We start from the raw sequence: 27,840 nt of genomic DNA, 5'->3' as shown, positions 1-27,840 counted from the left end.
AGTTAAGCACTTCATGAACATCCACATTAAGTTGTTAACATTCAATATTGATATGAAGTTTACCACTTCAACAATGCCAAAGGTTATTTATACATTGACTGTAGGCAGGGATTTTACAAAAAAACAATCTGATTATGAAACACCACTTAAATAATATGCCACGTGGATTTCCCATAATTGGGAATAATAGAGGAAGATGAAGACCAACAAATATTTTCAGGAATATTCGCAGTGTTAATCCTTTCCAAGAGTGGGCAATGATCTTGTTTGAAAGAATTTACAAGAATGATTCCTGGGATGAGGAATTTCAGACACAGGCTTGACTATGGTGCTCTCTGATTCCATTATGAAGGGCTGTGGTTCAAGTTGAAGTGACTAGGCTGAATAATAGTTCTGCATGGAGTAAATGGGAGTAGTGCCTGTTTGTGTGCTGTAGTGCTCGGATTCTATGACAAGGGAGTTAATTTCCATGGAACAGAGAATGCTGTGGAGTGATTTAAGAGTTACACCATCTCATGGGTGGTCTAGATTGATTCTGGTGAAGCTCAACGACTACTTGCCGGCAGCAAACAAAACAAAGAAAATCACTAACTGCTTTATTAATCACACTTACTCCTGGTAAACAATCTCCATAATCAATGGACTGAAGCTTCCCTTTCGATTTGAGCTTTTGAACAGCTTGTATGGTGTGAACTGAAGTTTTGAAGGTGCAGCGCGCAGTACCATTGTGTGTATGGGCGGAATCCAGGAGGATTTTTTCTGGGCACAAGTGCAGGGAATGAGGCAACACATGGCCATTGCTGGAGCAGACTTGGTGGCGACTTGATGCGGCAGAACCAAGGAGAGGCCAGTGAGGCGAGGCAGAGCCCAGGCCCAAGAGCGAGGAAAGACCCGAGGTTTGCTCGATTTGAGCGCCAGGCCAAATTGGAAAGGTTGGGTACAGGCTGAATTGATGCGGTGGGGCCCAGGCCTAGAGCATAAAGCGGCAGAGCCTGGGTTCGAGAGCAAGGAATGACCCGAGGTTTGGGCGACTTAAGTGCCAGGCCAGATTAAAAATGTCAGGGTGTCAGAGGTTTACTCTTCTCTGCACTGAACTGAGACCGTGGCCTGCAACTGACGGGTTCCTGGACTGGCTACAGTGATGACTGGCTTTGTAGCTGTGGGCTGGCTTTCGTGAACTTCAGTTCTAAATGCTATTTGCTTACTTTTATTATCTTCACAATTTGTTTTTTTCCCTTCTCTGTATACTGGGTGTTTGACTGTCACCTTTTTTTAAAAATGAGTCCTATTGGGTTTCTTTGTTTTGTGGCTGCCTGTAAGGAGACGAATCTCACGATTGTATATACTTTGATACTAAATGTATTTTGAAATTTTGAACTTTGTAAGGGTAAATAGACAGAAGCTGTTCCAGTAACAAATAGTTCAAAGGCCAGGGACACAATTTTTAAATTCCGGCCCAAAGATTTAATGGAGAAGTGAGGACAAGGAGAGCAATTGTGACCTAGAATTTACTTCCTGATGGTGTGAGAGAAACTGCCAATTAGGTCCTTCAAAGGGAAATCCACTGATGTTACCGCAAATTCATTTTCAGAGCTACGGGGAGAGAGGAGGATGGCGAATCAGCATAGACTTGATGGGCTAAATGGTTTTCTTTGAACTTCTCTGATTTCTGAGAAGTTGTCACTCTCTTTGTCTGAAGATATAATGATCAACTGCTTTAATCCCTTAAACCCTACAATCCCAGAGGAGTGGTCCCTGCCCTTTCATCTCAATGGAAATCTAACACCTTTTATTGGCCATCCCCAAATGTTCAAAGCAAGATCAAAGGGAAGGTATGGGGTTATGGGTGATGTGCTAATTGTCACTTGGCAAGTAACACAGAGGCTTGGACACAAAAGTCACCACCAACAATGACAGCGCTGGAATTTGAGATTGCATCTCAATAGCAATGGATTCAAGCTACTTTGAGCTATGCCATCCATCAGAGTTTCAGAAGATTTTGCCCCAATCTGCATACATGAGACAGATCTCACTGCCAAGGGTCCAGCAAGGGTCTTGCAAGACCTTTAGTGGAACAAAATAAGCCAGTGATGACCATCTCAGAGATCAGAGGATGAACCTTCTTCCGGAAGGGCCCACTGAAAGAGCAAACCCACTTTAAATTAGCCATGGTGGAATGATGGAGCAGACTTGATGGGCCAAATGGCCTAATTCTGCTCCTATGTTTTATGGTTTAAATGAATTTGTTGCACATGCAATGATTTAGGAACAGCTTCTTCTGCTTTGCCAACAAATTCCTGAACTAGCAATGAAACCATGAGCACTACGTCGATATTTTGCAGTATTTATTATATATATTTCTTATTGTAACTTAGTCATTTTTAACGTATTGCACTGTACTGCTGCAGCAAATCAACTGATTTCATGACATGTTAGTGACAATAAGCCTGATTCTGATGCCCTCTAGCACACCACAGCCATCACCCCATAAACGCCAATGCTGGGAAAATGGATAAGATTTAAATGTAACATCCTTGCCAACTCCTGATCCAAAGTGGCAAAGGAGAACACCTTTCCATGAAATACCCGTACACTCATCCTACGAAGAACCTCCTGCCTCAATTGTGTCAGGATCTACCAGTCTGGCCTCGGTAGTCATTGCAGAATGGAGCAAAAGCAATTCCTTCTCACCCTGAGGGACAGAAGGTGGTGAAGACAATGACGACAAAGAAAAATATATATCAAGGAATATGCACTGTTCCTTTATTTCAATTATCCTATATTTCTCTCTGAAGTTGAACCGTATCGGATCAATTGCGAGAATGTGGCAAATGCGTATGCAGGCGATTGATTGCGTGGTGAATCGACCGGGCCTCCTACATGCGGGAGATGTACTCTTTTTTGCGCAGGCTTTCGAATGCGCATGTTTTTGTCTCAGCGGGCCCGGTTCATCGCTCCTGCACTGCAGGTTGCCCAGCGTGTTCCGTGGCTAACATGGTTCACTGGAAAAGTTTAATTTGTTGTTGCTCGCGCATACGTAACAGAAGCAGCTTTGCATTTCTGCCATGCTTGATTCCTCACTTTCTTTCTACATTTAGAGTTTCACTCCTGACCTGTATTCCACTGTTTCCACCATGCGCTGAAGCCTCGAGATCTCGTCACTCAGACTCGGATAGAGTTGCAGGTCCTTTCTGGCAATAGTATTCAGGTCCTATTTGATTTAAATAAATACACAGAAAAATAAATAAATACATAGATACTTATTTGCAGATCCTCCCCAGGCTATGAACACCTCACTATGTACAGCCTGCACATGTTCGAGAGACTGACAGGATAGATTTGCTGGCTGCAAGTATCTTTCCATTAGACTGTAAGTCACAGGAGCAGAATCAGGCCATTCGGCCCATTGAGTTTGCTCCGCCATTCCATCATGGCTAGTTTATTATCCATCTCAACCCCATTCTCCTGCCTTCTCCTCATAACCTTTGGTTTGTAAGGGCAATAAAGGATACAGGGCAAAAGCAGGAGAATGGGGTTGAGAGGGAAAATAGATCAGCCATGATAGAATGGCAGAGCAAACTCATTGGCCAGTTTTATGCCTTATGGTCTTTCAATATTTGATAGGCTCACTGAGATTCTTTCACCAGGTGGGGATTGTGTTTTCTATAATATCATTGCATCTTGCAGAGGAATCTGAATGGTTGAATTAAGTGCCCTGGTTTAACTACGCATTTCACTTGGTTGGCCCATGTCTTTACTTAAATATATTGCTGGGAGGCCAATATTTCTGACTTGTGAATTGTTTGGAGGTGTAGAGGGAGCTGTGCGAGTATGGAAGACACTGTGTTTTCCTGTCTCTGCGGCAGCAGTGAGCAGACAGAGGCTGCTGTTAATCCCATCAGAGCACACGGCCAGCGGCCATGCACAGAGCAGCAGCATGTGGATCATGGGGGCCGAAAGCCCGTCACACTTCAAACCCAGCAACAACTGGCCGACTGTGCTTTCTCAAAGTAGCAAGAGCCAGGCCATTTCCCTTCGGGCCAGGTCTGAAGGTCTTGCGAAACTGACCCCACCGGTTACTGGTAGCGCAGGAAGATGTTCAAAGTACTTTATTATCAATGTATACTATACACAACCTTGAGATTTGTCTTCTTACAGGTAGCCATAAAACAAAGAAACCCAATAGAACCCATTTTTAAAAAGGCCGCAAAAAAACCCAATGTGCAGGAAAAGAAATGTGTAGATAATAAAAGTAAGCAATTAACATTCAGAACTGAAGTTCACGAAAGTGAGTCCACAGCCACGAAGCCAATCACAGCCAATCCAGAAGCCCGTTAGTTGCAGGCCACAGCCTCAGTTCAGTGCAGTGATAAGTAAACCTTGCTGAGCTGTGAGCTGAACACTGGCCCATCCATCTCCTCTGGCTCCGACACCCTGACCTTTCCAATCTGGCTTAAATCCCTTAAAGTCGACCAAACAGTGGGTTGTTCCTTGCTCTCAACCCCAGACCCTGCTGCTTCAATATGCTCTTGGGCCCAGGGCCCAACTCCTCAGTTTGGCCTATATCCAAACTTTCCAATCCGGCCCGATGCTTAAATCAGTCAAACATCGGCTTGTTCTTCACTCTCGAGCCCGGGCCTCGCTGCCTCAACTCTGATCTGCCACTTTGAATCACCATCAAGTCTGGTCCAGCAATGGCTAAACAGTGGCTCATTCCTCACTCTCGGGGCCAGGCCCCGCTGCCTCGATTCAGCCCATACACGTCATATCGCAACTGTCCTGCACCTGAAACTTCAGTTCACACTGCAAAAAAAATGCCAGTTCGTACAGGCTGTTCAAAAGCTCAACTCTGAAAGGTAATTTATGGGCTATCGATTGCAGTGATCATTTGCCTGATAAAGTGTGATTAATAAAGTAGCTAGTAGTTTTGTTTGCTGCCAGCAAGTCGTCGTCGTGTGTCACCAGCGCCATTTTAAACCGGATGTTTGTGGGAGGTGTGTTAACAGGAAAGTTCTGAACATCCTGAGGTCTGTTTTGTCCCGATAACACAAACTACAGACAGCAAAGCTATGTGGTGCAACAGTTTGGCCATATTCATTTGCTTCTTCCAGAACATCATTACAGTGTCTGCCAGATTCTCCAAGGAAAGTGATCCCTGTTTACAGCCACTAGTCGCTGCAGTTCCTGATCCACAACTAAGGTCGCTGCCTGCTTTTCAGATTCCTCCACCCAGTCACAGTGAGCTCCACCAGCAGACAGTTCAACTCACATGTCTCATTCTTTTGTTGTTCCTTGTACTCAGCTCTCCCCACTGTTGGCTGTGTGTCTGTTTGTGAGAGAGAACAGAGAACGTGCGTGTCTGTGAAGTAAGAAAGGTGTATCTGTTTGTGAAAAGGAAAGAAAGAGAGAAAATGTACATGTAAAAAGGGATAGAAAGTATGTGTGTAAGCACGTGCTCGAGTGTGGAAGAGAATGTGTGTGTTTCTGAAATGTGAGAAAAGGAGTACGTGGGAGAGAATGTGTGAGTGTGAGTGTAACCATGTGTTTGTCTGTGCTTGAAAAACAAGAGAGAAAGTTTGTGTACGTGGGGGGCGGGCGTGAGATAAAAGAGGAGAGAAAAAAGAGGGAGAGGGAGTATGACAGCAAGAGTGTACTTGTGTCCCTCTTATATGATCATATGCTCAACTTTCAGTCATTAACCCTTAGTTCTGATCAGATCTAAGTGGGGATGTTTGCAGATGACTGCACAAAAATGTTCTGCACCATTCGTGACTCCTCAGATAGTGAAGCAGTTCATACCAAATACAGCAGGACCTGGCAATATCCAGGCTTGGGCTGACAAGTGGCAAGTGACATTCGAGGCATCAAAGTGCCAGGCAATGACCATCTCCAACAAGAGAGGCTCTAACCATCGTCCCTTGACATTCAGTGGCATCACCAGCACTGAATCCCCTACTATCAACATCCTGGAGGAAACTGAACTGGTCTAGACATATAAACCTCATGGCTACCAGATCAGGTCAAAGGCTAGAAATCCTGCAGTATTTAACTCACCTCCTGACTCCCTAAAGCCTATCTACATGTTTCAGGTCAGGAGTGTAATGGAATACTCGCCACTTGCCTGGATGAGTGCAGCTCCATCAACACTCAAGAAGCTCGACACCATCCAGTACAAGGCAGTCCACTTGATTGGTACCCCTTCCAGAAGCATCTAATCTCTCTACCATCGATGAACAGTTGCGGCAGTGTGTACTATCTACAAGATGCACTGCAACAACACACCAAAGTTCCTAAGGCAGAACCTTCCAAACCCACAACCACTACCATCCAGAAGGACGAGAACAGCAGACACCTGGGAACACCACCTCTGGAAATCCCCCTCCAAGTCACTCACCATCCTGTCTTGGAAACATATCACCATTCCTTCATTGTCGCTGGGTCAAACATCATGGAATTCCCTCCATGACAGCACTATGGGTGTCCCTACACCTCAGGGACTGCAACGGTTCACCACCTTCTCAAAGGCGCTAAATGCTGCCTTAACTGGTGATGTCCACATCCCGTAAATGAATAAATATATTTTTTTAAAAACGTGGCCTTGGTGGCTCTCAAACTTCATTCAGTAATTTCTGTCCTTTCCCCTCACTGTTCTCAGATACTGCTGCACTTGGAGAGCATGTACCATATTATTAAAGTCAGCAGTTGGATTGCTTAGTCAGTTCAATGCTTGCTTCCCCGAGATTACAGGTCTGTGATTACGGTCGAACCCTGTAGGCAGCTAGGTGACAGCTCCTAACAGGATGTAGGGCACACCGAAGACCTCTGTGTCTCACACTCCAGTGCAGAGCAGGAAACATGCTGGAAGTCAATGCTGCCATTTCTCAATACTCACTCTGCACCTGGGCCCACCAGAGGTTGCTGAGCTGAACGTGGATTCACTTTGTCTCTGGCCCCTCAACATTACACCAGCTGGAACTGACCAGCAACACAGCCCCATTTAATGGGATCACCGATGGGAAGCGGATTCCCAACCTATATTCAAAAGGAAAGTCTTAAGCCTTTTCTATATTTTTGTTTTTTCAATGTATATTTATGTTTCAAATTTACAAAGCTTCCAATGCTTTTATATACAGTTAAAAAGTTTCAAAATACCCCCAATTAATTGAAGATTAGCTTACTTAGACAACCCGGTCAGATTGGAAGATTGGACTGAAAGCCTTTTTTTCCTGTGCTGTATAACATATGACATAGAAGCATAATTAGACCATTCGGCCAATTGAGTCTGCACCGACATTCAATCATGGGTGATTTGTTTTCCCTCTCAACCCCATTATCCTGCCTTCTCCCCATAACATTGGAAGCCCTTACTAATAAATGACTTATCAACTGCCACTTTCATTATACCCAATGACTCGACCTCCCCAATGATTCCACAGATTCACCACCCTCTTGTTACAGAAATTCCTCCTCATTTCTCTTCTGGAGGATTGTCGTCGTATTCTGGTGCTGTTCCCTCTGGTCCTGGACTTGCCCATTTTTGAAAACCTCCGCTCTGCATTCTCTACATCTCGGTCTTTCAATATTTGCAGTATTTGGAAACAGAAGACGGAATCTTTCTTCCCACCACCGGCAGCTTGCTCACAGACTACATCCTCAGCAGGAGGCAGCAATGGCAAAATTGTCCGTAGAATGGAAGTTGCATATCTGAACAGGGTATTGCCTGTTCCTCTGGATTTTTGTTCTACCTTCTACTCCTGTTTCAGGACCCCTTTTAGCTTGGTGAACCAGAACTATAGAACTCTACACCTGAATTTATTAGAGTCAATTCTAAACAATAATACTTGATACTCCTGAACATTAAACAGTCACATTTCAAAGTTCACTCAAAACAGGCAAATAAACTTGGGATGACCCACGTCTAGGTTTACCTAACTGCAGTTAGAATTGTGGACTTAAGGGAACAGGTCAATCTTTATAACATGATAAAATAGTTTCATCACAATCCAGTCACTGATTGCATTACCAAAGAATGTGCTAATTATATACAAGTCATAAAGTAAATAAGGCAAATGTAATGCTAGCATTTATATCCAGAAGGTTAGAATACAAAAGCAAGGCTATAATGCTGGGGCTTTACAAGACCGTGGTCAGACTGCAATTGAAGTATTGTGAGCCGTTTTGGGCCCCTTATCCGAGAAAGAATGTTCACAAGATTCTTGGGAATGAAAGGGTTAACATGGGTGAAGTGTTTTACAGCTCTGTGCCTGTACTCACTAGAGGTCAGAAGAATGATGGGGATCTCATAGAAACCTATCAAATGTTGACAGATCTAGATAGCATGGACGGGGAGAGGACGTTTCCTAAAGAGGGGGAGTCTGGGACCAGAGGGCACAGCCTCAGAATACACGGTATCCCTTTAGAACAGAGATGAGGGGTAATTTCTTTAACCAGAGGGTGGTGAATATTTGAAGGGATAACTCTGAGGTGTTAGATTAGGAGGTAACAATCATTATCTGCTCCTGAATGACAGACACGTTAGAGGACTATACTTGAGCCTGATTTGCATACCTATGCGCTAACCCACTGATTTGAAGGAGTTGGCTCCAAGAATAGATTTTCCAGAGGCACTTATCCAGGATTATTAGCAAACTGTTGCTTGTGGGAGTTTGCTGAATGCAACTTGGCTGCTGAATTCCCTTTATTACAACAAAGACTACAATTCAAATGTATGCTATTGGCTGTAATTTATGGTGGTGAAGTCTAGGACCAGAGGGTATAGCTTCAGAATACAAAGACATCCCTTTAGAACAGAGATGAGGGTGGCGAATCTGTGGAATTCTGCTCCGATCTCTTATGGTCTAATAAAATTCAACACAATAAATCACAATATAGCAAATGCAATCTACTGGGGTACTTGAGAAGGTGGGCAGACTGGGGAATCCATTGCATGTCTAGGAAAGGGAGGCAATGTTGGGAGGAGGTGTCAGAGGTCAGTTTTTCACACAGAGAGTGGTGGGTGCGTGGAATGCACTGCCAGCGACGGTGCTGGAGGTGGATAAATTAGGTGGTGTAGATTTCTACGTTCTATGAAACTGGAACAGGGAAATTATTGGGAGTATTATTGGGGACATGAGTAAGAATGGAAGGTTAGGGCTTAGGCCAGTGAGGGAAAGGGGTTAATTCAGGTGAAAAAAACAAGGAGTAAACAGTGTCAGTTGAGGTTAGGCTGGAACCAAATGGGTCTTCCATTTAGTGTCATAAACAAGAGATTCTGCAGGTGCTGGAAATCCAGATGAACACTCACAAAATGCTGGGAAGCTCAACAGGTCAGGCAGCATTGATGGAGAGAAATAAACAGTTAGCTTTTCAGGCTAAGACCCGTCATCAGGACTAGAAAGGAAGGGGGAAGAGGTCAGAATAAAAATGTGGGGGAGGGGAAGGTGTACAAACTAGGTTATAGGAGAAACCAGATGAGGGGGAGGGGGGATGAAGTAAGAAATAGGGAGGTGATTGGTGGAAAAGGTAAAGGGTTGGAGAAGGAGGAATCTGATAGGAGAGGAGAGTGGACAATGAGAGCAAAGAAAGGAGGAGAGGCACCAGAAGGAGGTGGTAGGCAGATGTGAAGAAGAGAAAGTCCAAGAGGGGAGTCAAAATGGGAAATGGAAAAGGAGATGAGAGGAGGGAGAAATTACGGGAAGTTAGAGAAATTGATTCCAATCAGTATCATACTTCAGGAGGAGCACAACACTGAGAAGAGCGTGTGAATCACCTCAGACATGCAAGGTAAAGTGCTCAGATAAACTATTGCCATGAAATAAGCTGGAAATACTGTGATTCATCTGAGGAAAATCAAAACGCAGCCGCTTAAACTGGGAAAGAAAGTGTTTTGTGACTGAATTTCCAGGTAATAAATCAGCCAAATAAAGTGATCTTTCTTCTACTATTATCACCCACCATCCTCCTTTCATGACCAAATTAGTTCTCACATATGCCTTAATCCACTCATTTGCTCCATGTCAAAGGTGCACTCATAGGAAAAAGAATGGGTCTTCCTGAACAATATGTGGAACAACCCACGTTTCAGTCCTCTGGCCATCTCCCTCAGAGTCAGAGAACACCATAACACAGCAGCAGACCCTTTGGCCCATCCAGTGCATGCCAAACTATTAACCTGCCTAGTCCCATCAACCTGCACCTGGACCATAGCCTTCCATCCATGTACCTATCCAAATTTCTCTTAAATGTTGAAATCAAACCCACATCCACCACTTCCACTGGCAGCTCAATCCACACTATCACCACCCTGAGTGAAGAAGCTCCTCCTCATGTTCCTCTTAAACATTTCAACTTTCACCCTTAACCCCTGACCTCTAGTTCTAGTTTCACCCACCCACAATGGAAAAAGCCAGCTTGTGTTTACTCTATCTATACCATTCATAAATTTGTATACCTCTATCAAACCTCTCCTCATTATCCTACACTCTAGGGAACAAAGTTCCAACCTATTCAATCTTCCCTTACAACTCAAGTCTCGGCAACATCCTTGTAAATTTTCTCTGCACACTTCAAGCTTAATGATATATTTTCTGTAGAACGGCACACAATACTCCAAATTGGCACTCACTAACGTACAACTTCAACATAACATCCCAACTCCTGTACTCAATATATTGATTTATGATTCATCTCTTTTCCCAGTACCTTGATGACTGTTGGTTCAGCTTCCTGCTCTCATACAGTCAGAGGTTTCCTTGCCATTGCTGCCAATATCCTCCTAACTCCAACTTTTAAATGGTCCTTGTCCAATTCATTTCTTTCCTCAGATTTTCTACCTCCATCTCAGGGGATTGATTAGCAACATTATTGGCATCAGATCCCTACGGGTGTTTTAACAGTACCTTCACCCACCCTGCTTCTTGTAAAAACTTGGTACAGGGTGGGTGAAGGTACTATTTATTCCCCTCCATAGATGCCGCCTGACCTGCTGAGCTTCTCCAGCACCTTGTGTGCGTTGCTCAAGAGTTCCAGCATCTGCAGAATCTCTTGTGCCTCAATAACTTTGTTTCTCTCAAAGATACCAGGATGATGGGAAGGGCAGATGTTACACCTCCAGCATGGGAAAGTGCTTGTATGAGAAGAGGGGCAAGTGCTGGTGCAGATAGAATAGTGAACCAGAAAGCTGTGAACGGAACAGGCTTTCGGAATGCTGAAAGGGGAGGGGACAGGAAGACGTGCTTGGCGTTGTCATCATGTTGAAAGTGTCAAAAATTACAGAGGGTGATACATGTATTTTGAACACTTTGTATTTTTATTTCAGATTATTCTTTTTGAGATTTTGTTTCCCCAGTGCCCTTTTCCCTCTATTGCCTGACGTTGTGGATTGCTGGGATGTTTCCCATATACTCGTGCAGTCTCCAAGGTACCACTTTACAGTTTCAAGTCTTGGCAGCAAGTAATAGTGGCACAGTCAATACCAGTCCTCTGCAAACTCATGGAATTTTCTTTTCAACTTCAAAAATAAAGTTTAATCATAAAGAAATATACACAAGCAGCACATAAAATGTACAAAGCACCATTGCACACATGCAGCCTCCAGGTGATACATACTTCAAGTGTATGGTTGGATTTTTACAGAGGGCTTAGCTTCACATTATGGACTTTGAGTCTTTCTCCCCTCAGAGTTTTTGCGTTGGCTGCACTGAGCCTCGACACATCGCTTGCCGCGTCCTCCTGCAGCCAGTCGGCAGCATTCCCCTACAAACATCTTGTTGTGCTGGAAGGCCAACAGGTCAAAGTGCATCTTGGTGAACTTCCAGCAGCGCCTGATATTTGTCTCAGTGTGTGCCCCTGGGAACAGGCCGTAGATCCGAGAGTGCAAACAGTGGAGTTGGCCCCAAAGCAATTTGCATTTGCGACATTTATGATATTTGTAACAGAATTCTCACTATTTATAAAGAGACATGGATCCTCTAGCAAAGTGATAATAAAAAATGTAATCAAGATGAGGAACTAAACTACATTGATCTGGACATTAACTCGTTAGGGGTCAAAGTGTAGAAAATCTGGAAACTGGAACCAACGCTGATTCAGAGCTGTTTGCAGAGCGACACACACAAAATACTGGAGCAACTCGGCAGGACAGGCTATTTGTCTCTGTTTTAACGCAAGTGTGTTTCATGGCCAATCCGCTCACAGAATGCAGCCGGTCATTTAAGTATTATAATATATTTGACTGACTTCACGTCAAGTCAATTCATGGTTAAACATAGGTGACTGGGAAACAAGCCAGCCGATATAGAGACACGAACGTTTGAGGTAAGTATTGTTGCAGCACTGTTTGTTCACCCAAAGGGGCATTTCCACTACCACTACAACAAGAGTATTGCCACATGATCAGGCCTCGTCCCCATTTTGAAACCGACTTCTTTCCCATCGCCCATCACCCACCATTGCCATGGTTTCTCTCACTGGCCACTGAGAACGTCACAATTCAAATTCTACAATGCAAGCATCTGGATTTCACGTCCTCAAACTCACCAAACCCAAACCCACCCTCCACACAGATCTAGCATTCAAACTAAAATATGAGCCATTACTTTCACAGATTTAGTAGTGTGCATCATTTCTGAGAGATGATGTCATTGTCTCTGTTTCTCTCTGCAGACATGGACCAAATATTCATATCATTTTGTTTCATAGACTTTTTAAGCTGTAGCTATGATAAATATACAGACATTGAGATACAAAATTCGTATTTTATGAAAGGCCTTAATAGAATGGATGTGCAGAGGATGTTTCCTATTGTGGGGGTAGTCTTGAACCAGAGGGCACAGCCTCAGAATAGACGGACATCCCTTCAGAACAGATGAGGAGGAATTTCTAGTGAACTTGTGAAATTCATTGCCACAGCAGACTGCTGTGAAGGCCAAGTTATTGGGTGTACTTAAAGCGGAGGTTGACATGTTGCTTAATTAGTGAGGGTAACAAAAGGTTACAGGAGAAGGCCATTCCAGGGTCATGCAGGTTGGGGGCTGGCTGGGTTAGCACCGAGGGTGTGGGGCAGCCCCCAGTTCTTTCTCAGACTGTGATGGCCATTGACACAGGTGACGCATTTCACTGTATGTTTTGATGTACATGTTAATTGGGCACACAGGTGTAATTGGATGGCAGGGCCTTGTTAGGCTGGAAGTGCTTGTTACTGCACTAACCTAGCATGCAGAGTAGAGGCAGGAGAATGGGGAAGAGAAGGATAATTGATCAGCCATGATCAAATACCAGAGCAGACTCGATGGGGCAAATAGCCTGATTCTGTTCCTGTATCTTAAGCCTTATAACTAAACGAGGCAGCCACATACCTTAAGCAATTTTACAGCTGTTTCATCTTCAAGAAGGAGATCCTTGCATTTCTCTGCCCAGTCAACTGTGACCTTGAGAACTTTCTGCTTCTTCAGTTCCAGGTGACCCTTGTTAGAGTTTTCAGCCCTCTCGGACTCACTTGCACAGTACGTAATACACTGTTAAGGACAACAGCACTCACACCTGAAAAGGCAAGCTGGCCATAACTCAGCTTAAGAACATCAGATAAGAGAATATCTCCTGTTAAATGTAAATATCAATGAAAGTTGTTGCTGAAGATACAAGAAACACTGATGGTATCTACTGAGGAGGATTTTCTTTAGCCAGATGGTGGTAAATCTGTGGAATTCATTGCCACAGACGGCTGTGGAGGCCCAGACATTGGGTAGAGTTAAAGTGGAGATTGATAGGTTCTTGATCAGTCAGAGTGTCAAAGATTACGGGCAGAAGGCAACAGAATGGGGTTGAGAGGGATAATAAATCAGCCATGGTGGAAAGCAGAGCAGACTCGACAGGCCGAATGGCCCAATTCTGCTATGTCTTATGGTGTACTCAATATGATGTAACATTTTAACACCCAAGTTCTTAATGACTGTACCAGATACAGTATTTAATTGGTTAAGCCTCACTACAAAATTAAGAGCCAAGTCCTTTGCTCATTGGTCCGTGTTGGATGATAGCAGTTTCCAGATTCACCTATCCCGTAACTGCCTTTCTATCCGGAAGGCACCAACTCTGGCTACTCTACCAGAATTCTTGGAGATAGGCGAGGGGGACGGAATAGAGACGTTATAGTTAAACCCAAACTTTCCTCCTTTCCATATGACACAAAGGCACTTTCTTACAATGGACAGAGATTGCAAGTGGGAACTGTTGGCGATATTATTCCCTTACTACTTTCTAAGACACCTTTTCTATCCTATGGACCCCTAACATTAACCTAGGGGTCTGTGGACCCCAGGTTGGGACCCTCTGTTCTAAGGGAATTGAATTTCAGCCTAGAAAACTCAGACATGTCTCAAAAAAACAGAAAAAAATATGGAATGCTGGAAGAACTCTGAGTAAAGCAGCATCAAGATGTCAAGGTTTTAGGACACATCCCAAAGCATCCAGCACCTGCAGTTTCTTTTGTCTTCTAACCCCAACTGGGTCCTTTCTTATTCTGAGCTCCCCACCCCTGGAAACAGAAGCATCCTTAAATGGGAGGCATGGAATCCAAATCCCCAGCTTGTATGCAACATCCTGCATTAGTGCAGCAGACCAGCATCCAGGCAACATGGAGTGCGGCAGCCATAGCGACATCGGTACTTAATGCAGTAAAAGGGAGGTTCAGGTTAGAGAGGATGACTAGGATAAGCATTGCTCTAATTTGACATTCCATGGATCCAACTCAGCAATTAACCTTTTGGATGACCAAGGATTATCCAGATTACTGTCAGCGATAGTGCTGATGTACTCATGGGAACGTGTGCTACCCTATTATGGAAAGTTGAGGCTTCCTGACACAATACCAATGCGTTGAACTAACTCCACAGAAGGTGGTGGTCACAGCAAAACATCTACTGAACAGCCACTCCTTTGGCGAAGGGAACTTGATATATCCTTGTCCATTCCCAGCTTTTGGAAAATGTTTGTGGTTGGAATGGGTAAGGAGCTGCTTTTGCTGCTCCCTCTCACAGTCCAGCTGCTCGCATATGCGGCCACTCGTGGATGAAGGCAGGAGAATGAGGGGCGACTTTACAGAAATGTTTCAAATTACGAGAGGCATAGATAAAGCGCAAGAGTCTTTTCCCCAGGGTCGGTGAGTCCAAAACTGGAGGGCAGAGACTTTGGGCGAGAGTGGAAAGATTGAAAAGGGATCTGAGGGGCAACTTGTTCACACAGAGAGTGGTATATGAGCTGTCAGAAATAGCAGTTGAGGCGTGGGGAGTAGTAACACTTAAGAAGCACTTGAATGGGTATGTGAATGGGCAAGGCGTAGCAGAATATGGGCTGAACACAGGAAATTGAGAGTAGCTGAGTGAGCACCATGATTGGCATAGACAATTTGCGCCAGAGGACCTGTATCCATGCTCCATGACTGAGAATTGAACAATGGCTGGGGTGTGTGCTGACAGAAGGTGGGAAACTGTGCTGGGAAAGATTCATCTACCTGGCCCGAGGCTTACTAGAAATGAATCACCAAGTCTCACTTGCATGAACTTAGTGATCTGCAGACACTGGGTGGATTTTCTGGTCACTTCACCAAACAGGTTGCTGGTGACTTCATTTGGTTTTGACACTAGATCAGCTAATGACTAATCCTTGTGGCTAACCCATTCGATGGTGAATAAGTGGAGCAGTGGGAGAACATGTGCAAAGATCATTAAGATGCCAAGCAACACACACAAAATGCTGGAGGAACTCAGTAGGTCAAGCAGCATCTATTGAAGGGAATAAACAATGTTTCCGGTCGAGATCCCTCATTAGCACTAGTCAGGGATAGGTGACCAACAAAACTAATGAAATGAGTTTTTTATCTAGAAGGCTAACCTGCAAAAGAGTTGAAGTTCTACCAAAGGAATACAAAACCTTGATCATCCTTGATAGAAAAATGGAGGCTCCTTGAGAGGAAAGGGTTAGATTGATCTTAAGAGCGGGCTAAAAGGTTGGCAAAACATCATGAGCTGAAGGGCCTTTATTGTGCTGTAAAGCTCTATGTTCTATCCCTCACCAGGAATACTGAACTGTTCTGGCCACCATTCCTTAAGATGGACATAATAACCCTGGAGGGTCATGAATAATACAGTATAACAATTGGGAAATATACAACAGGCAACCAAGAGCGCCCAAGACCATGGATTCTACTGTGCCACTACAGGCCCGAAGCAGAGATTGATCCACTGAGCAACTACTCTCTTGTGTGCCATAAAGCTCAAAGGGGAAATTTGGAGAAAGTGCAGAAGAGGGTTATCTGGATGCTGCCTGGATTAGAGAGTACGTGCTGCAAGGAGAGGTTGGACAAACTAGGGATGCTTCCTCTGGAGTGGCGGAGGCTGGGGGGTTGCAGTGGGGAAACCTGATAGGATCTTTTTCTCCCAGGCTCACATTGTCTAATACTAGAGGGCATGCATTTAAGGTGAGAAGACAAAAGTTCAAAAGACAAGTTCCCCCCCCCCCCCCCCCCCCCCCACACCCATACAGAAAGTGACTGGCGCCTAGAACGCTTTGCCAGGGGTTGTGGTGAAGGTAGATATGATAAAAGCTTTTAAGAAACTCTTAGATTAGCATGTGAATGTAGGGATTAGGACCTTGTGCAGACAGTAAGAATTAGTTTAATTATACATTATTAGTTTAATTTGTTTGGCATATCACAGGCTAAAAGGCCTGTTCCTGTGCTATTTTATGTTCTGCAAGAAACAAAGTGAGAGCAAACATAAAAGGGAATTTTAAAATATTTTAAGAACAAGATTGAGGTTATAAGAGGAGAGACTGGGCCACTGAATGACTGCAATGGAAATTTACTCATGCAGACATCGGGTATGATTGAAGGGTGAAAAACTCAAGGAAGAAAATGGTGCTAGAGACACAAAGGAAGCTGGATAAAGTTGTTTAAGAGAACACATTTGAAAGTCCTGCTGCATTTAAACTGCATCGCCTGATCTAATCCTGGGTTGATGAGGGAAGCATAGAATAAAATTACAAATGTTAAATCCTTGTTCAAAAATTGTTGTTTGGATAAACCCTGTAATTTACAGACTAGTCAGTTTAATCTCAGCATTGGGCAAAGTTTCTGGAGGATCATCAGAGACAGACTTAAACAAGTTTAAATTGATTAGAGAAAGCCAACCTGTTAAATTTTCACTTTAGTAATTTGATGGAGTTTTTTTTATTAATGTAGTAACAAAGAAGGTCAATGAGGGCAACATTGTCGATATGGTATATATGGATTTGCAAAAGACATTGGACAAGCTGCCACTCAGAGGGATCTCAGAAAGACTAAAAGTAATGGAATAAAAGAGGCTGCTGCACAGAATGGACAGAAAATTGTACAATTAATTTAGGGCACCATGGTAGCACAGCGGTTAGCACAACACAATTATAGTACAGGGCATTACGAAGTTTGGATTTCAAATGCCAACTGTAAGGACTTCATACACATTCTCCCTGCAACCATGTAGGCTTCCTACAGGTGCTCTGGTTTCCTCCCAGAGTCAAAAGACATACGGGTTAGTAGGCTCATTGCTCATTGTAAATTATCTTGTGATGAGGCTAGTGTCAAATGGCTGGGTGGTGCGGCTCATTGGGCCAGAAGGGCCTGTTTTGTTCTGTATTTCAGAAAGGGAGGGAAGGAGAAGGGAGAGGGTCAAGACAGAGAGACAGCCAACATCTTTGATGCACTTCCAGAGTTGAGGTGGAGGTGAATTTGAAAGTAACTTTCATAAAGGGAGCTGAAAGGAAAAAAAATACAGGGCTGGTGAGATGCCAGGTGAATGGGACTACTTGATTGCTCGAGGATAGGACTGTGGGTTGAATCATTTGAAGATGGCACTAGTGTAACATGGTGACAAGTTGTGAGTAGCTTATAAAACTTTGCTTGCATCTCATGTTCTCGATATTTATTGCTTATTAATTTTTTTTGTATTTTCTTTCTTTGATATTTGTACAAATCATTGTCTTTTGCACATTGATTGTTATCAGTCCTGTTGGGTGTGATATTTCATTGGTTCTCAAGTGTTTCTTGTGTTTACTGTAACTACCACAAGAAAATGAAACTCAGGGTTGTATATACGAGGAACTCTGCAGATGCTGGAAATTCAAGCAACACACACAAAATGCTGGTGGAACGCAGCAGGCCAAGCAACACCTATAGGAAGAAACACTGTTGACGTTTCGGGTTGAGACCCTTCGTCAGGACTAACTGAAAGGAAAGATAGTAAGAGATTTGAAAGTAGGGGGGGAGAAATGCGAAATGATAGGAGACAGGAGGGGGTGGGGTGAAGCTAAGAGCTGGAAAGGTGATTGGCAAAAGGGATACAGAGCTGGAGAAGGGAAAGGATCATGGGACGGGAGGCCTAGGGAGAAAGAAAGAGGGAGGGGAGCACCAGAGGGAGATGGAAAACAGGCAGAGTGATGGGCAGAGAGAGAAAAAAAGGAGGGGGGGAAATAAATAAATCAGGGATGGGGCAAGAAGGGGAGGAGGGGCATTAACTGAAGTTAGAGAAATCAATGTTCGTGCAATCAGGTTAGAGGCTACCCAGACGGTCCCCCTCCCCCTCTCAAATCTCTTACTATCTTTCCTTTCAGTTAGTCCTGACGAAGGGTCTCGGCCCGAAACGTCGACAGTGCTTCTCCTTATAGATGCTGCCTGGCCTGCTGTGTTCCACCAGCATTTTGTGTGTGTTGTCAGGGTGACATGTATAGTGACATTGATGTGCTTTGATAATAAATTTACTTTGAACTTTGAATAGACTTTTTATGCTGTAACCTATGTTAAAAGATACAAAATAACATTTTTAGCTTCAATAAAATGGGTGTGGAACAAACTTTAAGGGAGAAAAGTAAGTACAGGAGTCATCTTTAACTGCTAGAGATTATAGACAATCCCTAAAAACTAAAAGGGTGATCATTAAATTTCTTGTAAATTCAGTTGTGAATGAAAGATGTTTTAACACCATACCCGATGAGTGGGTCGTTGTAAGCTTTGCCAAGCAGCTGCAGTTTTCTGTTTGATTTAATAATGAAAACTGTGCGATGTTTTCTGAAGGAAGGATATTGTTTATGCAGAACTTGCAGCAACTTGTCGGTCGGCATGAAGACTGAGTGGGTGAGAAGGAAATCGTCCAAGAGAATCTCTGTAAAGAGATGACAAATCATCAGACACAGGTTGTTACATGTAGAGAATACATACTACACACACCAAAAACCATGATAGCCTCAGCACAGCAGATGACACTCAAAATTCAAAGTAAGTTTAATATCAAAGTACATATACAATCAGCGGCCACTTTAGTAAGTACCTGGTATGTTTGTGATCTTCTGCTGTTGAAGCCCACCCACTTCAAGGAAACTGATGGTTGAAGGGTAATGACCATTCCTGAAGCTGATCGTATGGGACCCAAGGATTCTGTACCTCTTTCCCAAAGGTAGCAGTGAGAGGAGAGCATGGCCTGGATGGTGTGGTCCTTGTAGATGTGCTCAGTGGTGGAGAGGGCTTGGCCTGTAATGGGCTCTTTTGGTTGGTTTAGCACTGAAGCCTCCAAATTGAACATTATGCCAAGAAAAAAACAACAAAGCCCACAAACCAGCTCTGCAGCTTTTGAGCTCTTAGGGTGAGGTGTGAAGAGATGAAGTGTCCCACCCACAGAGCTGCTACAATCGCCAATTAGATTGGGGGTGGTGGGGTGGGGGTGAACCAGGGAAAATCTACAGAAAGATTCTGCAAAAATAAACATGAATGGGTGTGGTGGAAGGTTCCAGGGTGCCTAATATGCCACGTAGCAGAAAACTGGCCTTCCAAATATTGTGTTTTCTGTTAAATGATTTCACCATCAACTTATTTCCCTTAATTTTGGTTCTCAAACTTTTCCTTGTGTTTTACCCATGAACTTTGGATTGTGGAATTGCCAGACAATAAACATGTCAAGAAGCTGGGACTGGAATTGTACATCATTTCTATATTATCAAAACAGATTTCATTCATAAAAAAAATTATTTACCAGAATAAACCATGCAATGCCTTTTTATTCTTATATTTATAGTCAATGCACTAAGTAGTGTTTTATTACCAATAGGACTGTTGCCACCCATGTGACCCCCTTGAGATGGTACACTGCTTCAATAATTCAGGGGCCTTGTCATCCAACCCAGTCCCAGACGTGGAAGAACCCTTTATGGTGGTCCTTCCCCACTGGGCTGTCGCGGTAGCTGCACCAAGCTTCAGTGCATCCCTCAGCACGTACTCCTGCAGCCTGGAACGTGCCAGTCAGCATTCCTCTACGGATATCTCAATGTGCTGGCAGACCAACGAGTTCCTGGGGACCAAGAGCTGCCTTTCACCACATTGATAATTGGAGGTTCCTCCAAGCTGCCCCTTCACAGATCAGTCAGGTTTGTGACTACTGCTCTGCATGGAGGACAATTACAGGACTTAATCATTGTGTGCTGGTGGAGCGTACAGTTTGGTTTGAACATATGCTTTAAGTAAATCCTCTTCTGTGCAGCCCGGCTCAGCACTCAATTCAGATGGTCATTTGCAAACTTAATCTAGACTGATTCTCACAAGTACTACTGAGGAACCTCTGCACCATTGGAGGTGCTGACTTTCAAATGAGACATTGGTAATGTCCTGACAAATACAATCAGATTTATTTATCACATATACGGTTAACATACAGTAAAATGTGTCATTTGTATTAGCAACCAACAGAACCCAAGGATTTGCTGGAGCAGCCCATAAGTGTTGCCACACATTCCAGTATCAACATAGCATGCCTACCATGCTCGGCAGAAAGATACATTCAGATTTTTACACTATATCAAAAAAAATAATGTTTGTTGATTTGCTGGGCAAATATTGAAGCCTTAAAAGCTGGCAGACTGACACTGTATAACACTATTACATTGCTGCAATGCAGATACATCACGTGACTCCTCTGTCCAATCAGGAACGGAGCATGAACATTCACATAAATTCAGATGCAGTTTTATTTATCACGTGCATGTCACAGCATTCAGTGAAATGTGTCATTAGTATTAATGATCAACATAACCAATGATGAGCTGGGGGGGGGGGGGGGCAGTCCACAAGTATCGCCACATATTCCAGTGCAAACATAGCAATGATATACCCACAAATGTTCAGCAGAACACAAGCAGCAACAGCACAGAACAAGACAATAGAGGACTGCATGCTCATGCTTAAAGGTGCAGTACGACATGGAAACGAGGCCACACACACACACAAAATGCTGGAGAAACTCAGCAGGTCAGGCAGCGACCATGGAGGGGAAGTGAACAGTTGATGGTTTGGGCCGAGCCCCATGATCAGCACTGGAAAGGAAGGGGGCAGAAGCAAAAATATGGTATGGGTGAGGGGAAGGAATACAAGCTGGCAGGTGGCAGGCGATACCAGGTGAGGGGGAAGGTGAGTGATACGAGAGACTGGCAGGAGATGGGGTGAATTAAAGGGCTGAAGAAGAAGAAGAAATCTAATAGAAGATAGTAGGCCATGGAAGAAAGGAAAGGAGGAGGGGAACCAAAGAGAGGTGATGGGCACGTAGGGAAAAGAGGAGTGAGAGGAGAAGCAGAATGGGGAATGGAAAGAGAGAAGGAGGAATGGGTGAGAAATCAGTTGAAGAAATTGATATTCATGCCAAGAGTTTGGAGGTTACCCAAACAGAAGGGGAGGTGTTGCTCCTCCAACCTGAGTTTGGCCTCATCATGGCAGCGGAGGTGCCATGGACAGGCATCAGAATAGGAATGGGAAGTCGACTTGAAATGGGTAGCCATCATGATCAGCTTCCAGAATCTACAGAATCTCGTGTTTAGGAAACTGAGGATCCCCCCCCCCCCCCCCCGCCCCAAACGGTGCTAGTGATTCTGAGATACCTGAAAGCATCATTTGAATGAGTCAGGAATCTGTAACCAATGCCTGCCCTTCACATCTCATCAATAATTGCCCCTCAACTGGTCAGTCACCTCAAACTGTACTCAAACTGTATTTGTAGGTGATATAACATCCTCGTAAGTCACACTTCATCCCCCTCCGCCACCCACCTATCTTTCCCCTCACCTGGTTTCACCTATCACCTGTCCGCTTGTTATCCTTCCCTCCCCACCACCCCCCCCCCCCCCACCTTCTTATCCTGGCTTCTTCTCCTTTCTTGATGAAAGGTCTCTGCCCGAAACGTCAACTGCTCATTCCTCTCCATAGAGGCTGCCTGACCAGCCGAGTTCCTCCAGCACTTTGTGTGTGCTTCTCGAACTTGGATTTGGTTTGACTATCTCAAATAGAGATCACAGCAGAGCTGATGTAGGCACTAAATAAAAGATACCACTTAATCCCATTAGTCTGGGAAGATTTGAAATTGTGTTCTAAAAGGCAGCACAGTAGCATAGAAGCTAGTGTAACACTACAGTGCCAGTGATTGGGGTTTGATTCCTGCCACTCTCTGTAAGGAGTTTACATTCACCCCGTTTCCTCCCACATTCCAAAAACATACGGATTAGTAAGGATTAGTAATCTGTGGACATGTACTGGAAGCATGGAAACACTTGCAGGCTACCCCCCTCCCACCACCCCCAGCATATCCTTCGACTGTGTTGGCCATTAACGCAAATGACACATTTCCCCGTATGTTTTGATATACATGTGACAAATAAAACTAATCTTTCTTTCTTCCTTTAAAACACTCAAGACCAGCCAACTTTCAATGTAATTTTCTACGTATCCATTGCAAATAAACAGTTCAAACTCCTGCATTTGTATAATACTCATCATTATACGCAAAAGTTAATGACTCCGTCTCAAAGTGTAATGATAGGCATTTGTCCCTGGTCACAATGATTGACTCATGATGTGCGTTCTCCTCTGTCCTCAGAAGTTCAGTTTTACAAGTTTCTATAGTTGCAGATGTTAGACGAGTTCATTGTGTACTTTGCTATTTTGTGTGCATGGCAACAAATTTGCTTCTAACTTTTCAGTAATAACTAAACTTCAGAGATAACTAATCTTCAGAGATACTTTATTGAATGTGAAGAGCTCTGAAGTCTTCAAAGACAGTGACATCGTTCTTTCAGAAGTGCTTAGCGTGATACAATTTAATGGTCTCCACCTTATTTTTAAAGCTAGTGAATGCAAAGTCCAAGTTCTGCCAAATAAGTTAATCGTAAACCATGCGAGTTTCAAACACACCCACTAAATAATGTGTCCATCTTGATTACACAAAAAATAAAGCCTATGAGAAAAAAATATAGCTGCAATCATACACATTACATTCACTTCTACAGAATAGCCTGTCTTTATTTAACACAATGGATTCAAACATAAGAGAGCACCATTTCTCACTAAATAAATTATCAATAATTTCATGAGATACAGAGTGCCCCATTTTGTTAGTCATTGGCCAAAGTAGGGGTGCATGGTGATCTGCAACAAGAGCTGGAAAACATTCAAGCACAAGTTGGTAAATAATGGAACATTTGCAAGACACAAATGTCCATTTCTAACAAGAGTCCCGCACCATCACATCACTGACTTCCCACCATACAGCATTCTGGAAGTCACAACTGATTAGAAAATTAACTAGATCATGTAAATACTATTGCTAAAACAGGCAGAAATATTTCACAAAGATGAGAAAATCTGCAGATGCTGGAAATTTAAGCAACACGCACAAAATGTTGGTGGAGGAATTCAGCGTGCAAGACAGCATCTAGGGAAAAGAGTAAACGGTCGACATTTCGGGCAGAGACCCTTCATCCGGACTGGGAAAAAAAGATGAGAAGTTAGAGCCACCTCCTGATGACTTCTCTGTGCCTTTTCTTCAAGCCACAGATCACCAATTAAGTGTTATCAAGCAGTTAATCTGATCAACCATTCTAGTTAGTCCACCCCACCCCCATCACTGCACTGTAAATTTTTATAACGTTTACATTGCAAGTACATGCTGGTATTTATGGACATTTCATTCTATACCCATACTTGAACCTTTAACTTTATATTTTACATAATTCTTTGTAATTGCTGAATGTTGTTTTTTGTTGCATGTCACACCAACACACCACAGCAAATTCCTAATACATTGGTGAATAAAGTTGGCCCTTGATCCTTAAGGAGTGGAATTTTAAACTGTTTCTTGGGCTTGGTGACTGCAGCTGGAACACTCAAAGCACAATACCACTCAGGTCAAAATAGCTCACTGGATTTGCACCTTGTCTGCCAACCCAACACATTCACTCTCTCCTCCTCCAGCATTCTGTACCTTCAGTGCATGCCATGTACAAAATGAGCTGCTGCAACTTTCCTAAGCTACAAGCACAAAATGCTGGAGGAACTCAGCAGGTCAGGCAGCATCTATGGAGAGGAATAGACAGTCAATGTTTCAGGTCGAGACCCTTCATGAGTACTCGGCCGGAAACGTCAACGAATGGGTGATGCCCAACCTGCTGAGCTCCTCCAGCATTTTGCATTTGTTGCTCTGAATTTCCAGCATCTGAAAACTCTTGTGTTTATGATTGGCAACTTTCCCAAGTTTCTTCTGCAGGACTCCTAAAGCCATGATCCAGAGCACCCAAAAAGACATGTGCAGCAGGCAAGTGAGAACACCGTCACTCCACGCTCTTCACCTAACGATACGGCGTGCTGCTTTGGATATGCTTGGTTTTTTTTCTTTATCATCCACAGGGTCAAAATCCTTCCAATCCCAATCCAACAGTTTTACGGCAGTATCTTTAATCAAACCACAAGGCTCATCACCACCTTCCTAAGCCAGATCAGGGATGGGGAGTAAATGCTGCTTTTTGCATGGTGCCTACATTCTACAAATCAATAGACCACAAGACATAGGAACAGACTAGGCCATTCAGCCCATCAAGTCTGTTCCACCATTCCTTCATGGCTGATATAATATCCCTTGCAGCCCCATTCTTCTGCCTTCTCCCCATAATTCTTTGATACTCTTACTAATCAAAAACCTATCAATATCCACTTTAAACATACCCAAAGACCTGGCCTCCACAGCCAGTGGTGGTAATGAAATCCACAGATTCAACACACTCTGGGTAAAGATGCTCCTCCTCATCTCTGTTCTAAAGGGATGCCCTTCTACTCCGAGGCCGTGCCCTCTGGTCCTAGACTCCCCCACTACAGGAAACATCCTTTCAATGATATTCCCCCTCATTCTTCTGACCTCCAGAGACATCAAAAGCTCCTCATATGTTAACACTTTTATTCCTGAGGCCATTCTGTGTACCTTCTCTGGATTCTTTTCAATACCAGCACATCTTTTCTTAGGAGAAAGGTCCAAAACTGCTCACAATACTCCAAGTGTGGTCTGACCAATGTCTTATAAAGCCTCAGCATTACCCCCTTGTTTTTATATTCCAATCTTCTCTAAAAATAATTCTAAAATTGCATTTGCCTTCCTTACCACTGACTCAACCTGCAAGTTAACCTTTAAGGAATCTTGCATAAGCTCTTCCAAGTCTCTCCGCACCTCTGATTTCTGAATTTGCTCCCCATTTAGAAAGTTGTTCATGCCTTTATTCCTTCTACCAAGGTGCATGACCACACACTGTATTCCACCCACTGTATTCCACAGAAATTGGAATTTCTTTGCCCATTCTCCCAATCCGTCCAAGTCCTTCTGCAAACTCCCTGCTTCCTGCCGCTCCACCTACCTTTGTATCATCCGCAAACTTGGCCCCAAAGTCATCAATTCTGTCATCCAAATCACTGACACTCAATGTGAAAGGAAGCAGACTTAACACCGACATTTTACTTAGAGGATTATGGATCTTTGTAGTTCTCCCATCCCCAGACAGCAATGGAGGCAGAGGCACTGGACACATCCAAGACTGAGTTAGGTTTTGGGATTATGTGGGAACCAAGGATTATGGATACCAGACAGGTTAGTGGAGTTGAGCTCAGCCATCATCCAGTGAATGTCTCCTGCTCTTGTTTTTATGTTTTTACGTTCTGAGAGCCGCTGCAGCGAGAATAAGGGAAATGAACATAAGGTTCTCACTGATCCCTAGCAACAAACATGCCCCAAGGCAATCCTACGACAGATGCCATATGGTTATTTAATATAGTATGGCAAGAACCTCAGCTGCATCATTAGACAGTTTAGTTCTTCATAGTACTTTAGAGAACTTCAACATCAGTGATATTCCTGTAGAAATAACAACAACTGTTACATCTTGTTACTTGTTTTAAAACTACAACACAAGCTGGTGGGAGATGGAATACATTTCTAGTTTTTGTATTCTATGTTCTCATTGAAGAACTGCAATTTTTTTGGTCACGTTATAGGGCAGAGGTTTGGACAAAAGTGGGGGGAAAACCCACAACAGGTTAAACTGAGAGCTCACGCAACAGGTTAAACTGAACGGGGTTGTGGTTGATTTCTCTAGAATAGGAGCCTGAAGATGTGTGGAAGATATTACCAGCTGTAGGCAGACTACAATAGTGCGTAGGGGATAAGCCACCAATTAATCTAATGGTAAATTCCAAAGACATTTCTAAAAATATGATGGTAAAAAAAATTAATCAGTTAACAGAAGGAGCAGTTGAAGTGATGAATAAATGCATGTATATTTAAGTGAAAGAGGGGGGAAGAATACAGGGTCATTTTGATGGAGCTACATAAAGCACAGGATGACACGGTTTAGTAGCAATTAGTGCAACACTTTACAGCCCCAGCAATCAGGCTTTCATTCCTGCCACTGCCTGGAAGGAGTCTCTATGTTTTCCCCATGACTGCGTGTTCCAGCCAAGTTCCTCCAACATTTGCTCTGGGTTTCCAGCATCTGCAGAATCTCTTGTACCTAAGAATCACCTCCCTCAGTTCTGTCACATTCCTATGATTAAAAAATGGGAGCAGAATATCACTCTGAGGTATGTAGGCTACTCCAGGATAATGTGAGCACAGGTGGACAACAGTTGACTACAACTACCTGAGCTGTGCAGTTGCACGGGGACGAAGCAGTGGAATGCGTCAGGCTGGTGGAGATAATGCGAGTGAAGAAGGGAGTGAAGAAGAAATGCGAGGATTTGCGAGCTGAAGAGGAAGAATGCGTCCAGCTGGAACAAGAGGGGAAACAGGAAAGGTGTACAAAGGTTTTGTGCAAATCTTGAAAGTTGATGAGACAACACTAGGATGGCTTCCAGTGGCCACCATAAGAAACTTGCTAACTGCAGGACATTCATGAACCATGCGAGTTTTATCTATTGGCCTCAGATTTGTCATTATTGAGGTGAGCTGTTATTTTTAAAATCCACATTCATCTTCTTACCCAAATTTAAATTTCCCCAGCTAGCATTGTGGAGATCAAACTTGGGTGTCTCGATGCAACCAAGTCACTGGATGGTCATTCGTTCAGTCAGTCACCAGGTTACCGTTCCCACGAGTAAAAATCATGATTAATGTACCTCCAGCACATTTCCAGCCGGTGCATTCAAGATCATGCCATGCAAGCTCAGAGGAAGAACTACAATGGAGTAGCATGATTTTTCTGCATCATGAAGGCAACGGTACATGCTGGGCAAATTGATGTGGGATGTGATGGAAAAAACATGCACACTCAAAAAACCGACAAAGAGAGAGCCCCACACGCCTAGGAGGGCCAACTAAGTCACTGCACGATCAATTTGTCGCAATTGAGTTCAGGTACTTACAAAAAGATTTAAAAAAGAACAAGACCATTCAAGTATCTGAATGAATGATCTACCATTCAATAAGATCATGACTGATCCTGTCATATTCAAAGTATATTTATCAG

General features: G+C 43.6%; 1 protein-coding gene across 2 annotated transcripts in view; it reads right to left on the bottom strand.

Moving 5' to 3' along the window:
* The window catches only part of rapgefl1 (Rap guanine nucleotide exchange factor (GEF)-like 1), a 123,044-nt gene that overhangs the window by 39,050 nt on the left and 56,154 nt on the right, over positions 1-27,840 (bottom strand). The window contains exons 3-5 of one of the 2 annotated variants that reach the window (XM_073071413.1): positions 19,112-19,190; positions 13,356-13,506; positions 3,114-3,211 (exon numbers count right to left, since the gene is read on the bottom strand). In XM_073071413.1, coding sequence (XP_072927514.1) covers positions 3,114-3,211; positions 13,356-13,506; positions 19,112-19,190 — 328 coding nt within the window. The remainder of the gene's footprint in view (positions 1-3,113; positions 3,212-13,355; positions 13,507-19,111; positions 19,191-27,840) is intronic. The other variant, XM_073071414.1, reaches the window with a different exon arrangement.

Source organism: Hemitrygon akajei, chromosome 18 (genome assembly GCF_048418815.1).
Source record: "Hemitrygon akajei chromosome 18, sHemAka1.3, whole genome shotgun sequence".
Lineage (NCBI taxonomy): Eukaryota > Metazoa > Chordata > Chondrichthyes > Myliobatiformes > Dasyatidae > Hemitrygon > Hemitrygon akajei.
This window is presented reverse-complemented; position numbering and strand designations above follow the sequence as displayed.